At 46.6% G+C, this 6,708-nt stretch overlaps 1 protein-coding gene across 1 annotated transcript in view; it reads left to right on the plus strand.

Moving 5' to 3' along the window:
- Positions 1–6,498, plus strand: part of Sh3rf2 (SH3 domain containing ring finger 2) — a 100,990-nt gene extending 94,492 nt beyond the window's left edge. The window contains exons 7-9 of the mRNA XM_051163908.1: positions 540–784; positions 3,233–3,591; positions 5,907–6,498. Coding sequence (XP_051019865.1) covers positions 540–784; positions 3,233–3,591; positions 5,907–6,182 — 880 coding nt within the window. The 3' untranslated portion in view covers positions 6,183–6,498. The remainder of the gene's footprint in view (positions 1–539; positions 785–3,232; positions 3,592–5,906) is intronic.
- Positions 6,499–6,708: the final 210 nt, after the last annotated feature.

A 6,708-nucleotide genomic window follows, 5' to 3' on the forward strand; every position in this document is an offset into this window, starting at 1 on the left:
TCGAGGCAGCAGTTCAACAAGCACATGCATCAGCAGTCCAGGCAGAACACAGAGGCTGTAAAATAAGCCTTAGAAATCTCCACCTTCAAAGTATCTTTAGCATCTAGCGGGGAAATCCTGAATGAGCAAAGGCTTAGTGAGCAAAATAAACAAAGAGCAGGGAACCCGGGCAAGGCCTGTGCGTGAACCAGGGCTGAAGGAGTGTGGCATGAGGGGTGACGGGAGAATCTTGGACAACGCCTGTGCGTGAACTAGGGCTGAAGGAGTGTAGCGTGAGGGGTGACGGGAGAATCCAGAAGTTTGGGTGTACACGTTCTACCAGGACCTCATGAGCCCTTCTCCCTACTGTCAGGACCCACATCGTTATTAAGATACAGGGATGTGGGATCAACTTAGCCAAATCTGTGGGTGGCAAAAAGAACAGTGGTGGGTAATTGAGAGGCTACATTCACATGGGGGCGCTGACTTAAAAAAAAAAAAAAGTAGGAGTCCTGACTGATCATTTTCTTTTTCCATTTCTTCTCTTTTGTAACAAATAGTTCAACAGCTAGAAAGACGTCTAATTTTCCAGATTCCCGGAGCCCCACTGTCTACACCACATGGGCATTATCCACCCCCTCTGTGTCCTCCCAGGGTAGTTTTTCAGAAGGTGATAACCAGCAAAGCCGACCCTTCAAATCTGTCTTTGTGCCCACTGCCGTAGTTAACCCTGAGCGGAGCACAGCTGGCCCAGGGACTTCCGGACAAGGGTCTCTTCGGAAAGGACGGAACAGCATGAGAAAGAGTAAGTATATGAATAAATTAATTTAAAAAAAAAAAGAATTGCAAAAAGAAAAATGGAAAAAAGAGCCACATAGGCCTGAACAAAAAAAAAAAAAAAAAAAAAAAAAAAAATTAGATGCGCCAAAATAGGAAAGATGTTATCTTCAAGGCTGGCAAATACAAATAGCCAAAACACTTAAGAATGTAACATTTATATAATTCCTGATTGCGTCATGGTTCTTCTTGCTATAGGTAGTTTATTGTATATATGTGTAATAATATAAATGTATATGTAAACAATTTTTAAAGTTTTTAAAAAAAGAGTAAGTGGTGACAGACAAGGACATGCCTAGAGCTAACGATGGGGGTTCCAACCGGGACACACTGGAAATTTCTCACAAGAACAACATGTTGGTTTTGAGCTCAGCCTCTGCAAAGGACAAGGCCCAAGGGACGAGTGCTTTTATTGAGTGTAGCCTAGGCCAAGTGAAGGCCACCGTCTGGGCCTATTCAGATACACATGGTGAATATGGTGATACCAAGCTGAGTGGCAGCTTGTAATTAGATTTTAGCCAAGGAGCTGATGATGCTTGTTGTTGTTGTTGTTGTTGTTGTTGTTGTTGTTGTTGTTGTTGTTTTGCTTTTTTTGTTTTTCAAGTCAGGGTCTCTCTGTGTAGCCTTGGCTGTCCTGGACTCACTTTGTACACCAGGCTGAACTTGAACTTACAGAGATTCACCTGTCTCTGCCTCCCAAGTGCTGTGCACCAACAAGTGCAGCTTGGGGGTGATGCTTTTATTTAATTTTGAAAAAAAGGAAAAGGCTAGTATTACTGGCCCAGTGATTCTCTAGACTGTTCTAGGGACAGCCCTGAGAGGGCATGACCTGGGGGTCAAAGATGAGACTCTGGAGACAGTACTGAAAACCCCTCCTTTCTGCTGTGCTGTTTGTGTGATGTTGCAGAGAGGTTCTTTAGAAGGCGATGCAAAATCAGGGCGAGCATCCTGAACCCACCAGGCCCAAAGTTCTCCGGATTGATGGAGACACCTGCCAGCCACACTCCCTGCACTGTCCCATGACTTTCTTTTCCCCCTAGATAACATCCACGCTGAACGCACGGCAGCATACACAGGCCTCTCATTAATACCGTACTGTTATTAGTACCTTAACATATTAAGCCTCTGCATGACATTTCATTTTCGGGGATTTGAAAAAGATCTCGAAAGCTCACTGTACAAAGCAACATGGTTCCTTCCTGTCACAGTCCAAGTGTGGGATGTCCCTCCACAAATCCGGTCCTGTAGTGTCTCTTGCAGTCTCAACAAACGAGCGAATGTGAGCTGCAACACTGCTGACGGAAGAGTAGCATATTGGACAGCATGCCACATGGAACGTCCCCAAGAACAAAAGAAAGCAAATGTCTTATGTGTGCCCACATTGAGTGTGGACTTGGCACAGGTCCTCTACGCCAGACACAAATGACCAGTTCAGACATGTGTCCAAGAAGGGTCAGGAAAGACCATAGTGGATAATGTTCGCTCTCTAAATGCTTGGAGACCCTTTGAGAAATAGCCCCCAATGCTTCGCAAGACTAACTCCCAATCTCTTCCCCAAAGGCAAGTAACCTCGACCCGCTTGGTCACCTATAGGATTTATGCCTAAGGGATGGGGCCTCCCTTCAAGTCTCTCAGGGAGGACTTGGAGGAAGGACTGTCCCAGTAAGGCACAAACCCACACTGTCAGACTGTGTTGCGAGGGCACATTGCTGTCCTTCACATAGCCATGACAGCCAGAGAGCACCAGTGCTGTCCAGCAGTTTGTGTAGCTTGGAAGATGCAATCCACACTCTGTGGTGGTTGTGAGCCTTCACTGAGCAGGAAATAAACACGGACAATGCGCACAGGTGGTTCTCAGCGGCTGCCCCTCCCCCGTGCCTAACGTTTCTATTAGCAATTTCTTCTTCTGCAAGCAGATGGTAACGTCCTCTCCCTGTTTGGCTTTCCTCCTCCATTGTCTGATTGCTTTCTGTCCCTCGGTTTCACCTTCCTCTTTGGCCTGTCTGCCTCTGTGTCTGCTTCGCACTGCGAAACTTTGTGCATTTGTTTCCCTAGCCATCCTAAAGGGCTAGAGGGAGAGAAAAGGAGAGGTTGGGAGAGGGGAGAAAGAGAAATGTAAATTAAAGCAATGTACCTTCAGACACCTCACACAGCATTCAGCTAGATGGTTAGCTGCTGCCAGCATCCCCAAATGGCACAAAAAAAAAACAAAAAACAAAAAACAAAAACAAAAAACAAAAAACCAAAACAGCTCACCTTTGAAAAAAGATTCCAGGGGACTGTGAGCACAGTCACATCACATTAGGGAAGCACTTCTCTACTTATTCTGGGATATCGGGGTACACTGCATACTCAACCTACATGCGAACTGTTGTCAGCCATCCTATTGCTGATAACTGCTCTGTCATCCCCCCAGATGGATCCCTGCAGAGACCAGTCCAATCTGGGATCCCCACTTTCATGGTGGGCTCCCTCAGGCGCGGTCCCACCATGGTGATCCGGCCTCAGAAGTTCCAGTTCTATCAGCCACAGATGATGACCTCTTCCACCACACCGATGATGGTGGAGACGGGGTCCAGACCCATTTCCACAGGGGAGCCTGCCCTGACCTGCATCAATAGAGGTAGCAAGACCAGGATCCACTCAGCAGCCAACTCTCTCATCATGGAAGGCAAAGAAACACCCATCAAGAGTGAGCCTCCACCGAAGCCACCAGCATCTGCCCCACCCTCCATCCTAGTGAAACCAGAAAATTCAAAAAATGGCACCGAAAAGGTAGGAATGGAGTGGCGCCGGGAGCATGACTCTTCAGCCTCCCGGCTTTGCACATCATGAGACTGTCATGCTAGTGGGCATGGCCAACCACACTGGCAGCCTCCAATGAGAGCCTCACACAGGACACACCCCAATCCCACACACACCGTTTACGCCTTCTCCTTGCTAGACATGCGCCTCCATCCGTTCATACATGCTTCTTTTGATATGCAGAGACAGCCAGCTGGGAGAAAACATGGCTTGATTTGGCGGCTCCAGTCAAAAAGCTTCAGCCTTCTGAGGCTTTGTTTATTGATTCATTATTTACTTATTTGCCTAAACTATAGAAATAATAATACAGGGATGGTTATATTATTTAATATGTAATATAGCCATAAAATAACAGAGATGACTGAGCAGTAAAGAGTACTTGTTCCTCTTATAGAGGACCATGGTGACTCATGACCACCCACAACTCCAGTTCCAGGAGATTTGATGCCCTTTTTCTGACTTCGACGGTACACACATGGTGTGCATACAGACATGCAAACAAAACACACCTATATACAAAAAAATAAATAAATCAAAACAATGTTAAGTAAATAATAATAATGGCCACGCATAGGCTCGGGGATGAGATCGAATGATGTGAGATGTGTGAAATGCTTACACAGGGCTTGGCACATACTGTCTCATCAGATGACAGGGACAACCAAGACACAGGAAAAATTAGGTGACATCAAAGTCACATCGAATGATAATTGTAACAGCTAACTTATTGTGACCTCTGTGGCATCCATTGTCAGATCTGTTAACATCTAGTCTGGAGATTTTTACACTAGAAGGCATGAATTTTATAAGGAAGTAAGAGATGGTTAAAAGGAGATGGTGACATTAAAGGAATCATGGGATGTTCATCACAGTCCGCTTAGCGGGCATCACCACACCCATCAATCATCCCACACACTGGTGCCTTCGCCACCATCTCACCATCCCCATGTCCTATAAACAAATGGGATGGCATGTCCTTCTATTTGTTAAGCCTTGTATTAAATATGAAATATGCTAGCAGACACCGTGCACAGTACCCTATGTGTTCCATCTCATTTAGCCCTGATGACAACCCTCTGGGTAGGTAGTATTTTCATCCTCATTTACAATGAGTTAAACAACATGTGCAAAGCCACCAGCTGACAGCTGTATCCGATCCGAAAGCCCAGGCTTTTCTGCTAAGCTCGTAAGGAAATGCATGTGGAAAAGTTAATGGTGATTGACAGAAGGTTAGGAGGGCTTACTCCAGCTTCCAATGTTATATAATCTAAATAATTCCCTGCCTCAGATGCCAAGTCATTTAGCCAGTCCCAAGGTCCCACTGGAAACAGTGAGACTCAGAAAGTATGGGATACACTTGGAGACAAAAAGGGTAGGATTTCATGGAACAAAAGAAGCAAATCTCAGGAAGTGCCAGAGAAGAGTGCTTTATGAAGCCCTGGAATAGTGATTGGCTAAAACAAACACCTGCAATTGTTAAGCAAGATACATGACCACCTAAGAGACATGAGAAGGAAACAGAGAGAGGTCCTCAGCACAGCCAGGTGCTGCTAGAACTGACAGAGTCAGATCTTAGATTTCTGAGGTTGGATTTTAGGTTTTACTTTGGTTTTGAGACAGATTTTTCACTATCTAGTGCAAGCTGGCCTCAAACTCACAGCGCTGCGGCCTCAGCCTCGAAATGCTGGTGTTACCTGACTCTGAATCTCCAGTCTTTTAAAAAGACACAGGAGATGCGTGTTCATCTCATGGTCTTAATGAGTGGGGAAGTCAGTCAACATTTGGAAGGCTAGCTGGCAGCAGGTGCCCAGGAACCAGCTCTGTGATGAACTAGGGTGATTATGGAGACCTCAGAGTGGGGTTACCAGGGTAACCCATGAGGAAGAGCCAGGCATTGAGAGAGACCTTAAGAAAAGCAGAGCGGACTGTTCCTTTTCTAAGACCACTGTCAAACCCACTTCTCCCAAATTATTCATCATTATTCTGAAATCCTTTTGCCTCAAGAAAGGCCTCCCTGGCTGCCTATTAGGAGCTACTCCCCTGCCTCGGCAGGTTACTCTTCTCCCATCACAGGTGGTGTTTACAATTTCCTGTTGGGCGGCGTGGGTTTGTTCATGCCCGGATCAACGGCCCCTGACTGGGTGTGTCACACCATGCACAGTAGACACAAATACTTGCTGAGTGAACACCATATAAATGAGACATTTTAGTAGCGAGACTACAACAAGGGCTTGGGCATGGGGCACACAGCTTACCCATGATTCTTTGTTCTTCTATTTTTACAGCAAGTCAAAACAGTGAGATTCCAGAATTACAGCCCTCCTCCCGCCAAACATTGTGCCTCCCACCCCACCTCTGGAAAGCTGGATCAGCTAGGCACCTTGAAGGGGTCCCAGCCTGAAGCAGTCCCCTCCGGTGGAGAGATGACCATTCTATTCGCCCACCGAAGTGGCTGTCACTCTGGACAACAGACAGACCTTCGGAGGAAGTCGGCTTTTGGCAAGACCATGCTTCCAGCGTCCACTGCTTCAGCCACACAGACCGTAGTTCCCAGCAAATGATTCTTCAGGTGGCTTTGCTTAAGACACAGAGGTGATTTGCATGTAAATACCATCTGCCTCCACTAATACAGGCATCCTACTGTTCTTTGAAGGATTAACATCTCCTTGATCTCCCTTTTTAACCTGCCAGTATGGGAAGGCAGGAATTCTGGGTTGGCCTTCTTTCTTTTTAGCTCTAGCTATCCTGGAACTCAATCTGTAGACCAGGCTGGCCTCGAACTCAGAGATCTGCCTGCCTCTACCTCCCAAGTGCTGGGATTAAAGGTGTACTCCACCACCGCCCAGCATGTTTCTAAACCTAATGATTTCATACAGCCAAGCCCACTGCTTAGGCCAAAGAATAGGGACAGTGTCAATACCTGTGCCTTCAGCATGCAGGGTGTGGCCTCTCTTCCTATGCGCTCACACTATGGTGGTGGTGAAACTGACCTCATGGCCATCCCCTTCTCTTCTCATCACACTAGAACAGCCTCGGCCATCCTCTGAGGCCATAGCTTTTCCCCTCCAGTGCCACAACTCCAGAGGC

The sequence above is a fragment of the Acomys russatus genome, chromosome 20, assembly GCF_903995435.1.
Source record: "Acomys russatus chromosome 20, mAcoRus1.1, whole genome shotgun sequence".
Lineage (NCBI taxonomy): Eukaryota > Metazoa > Chordata > Mammalia > Rodentia > Muridae > Acomys > Acomys russatus.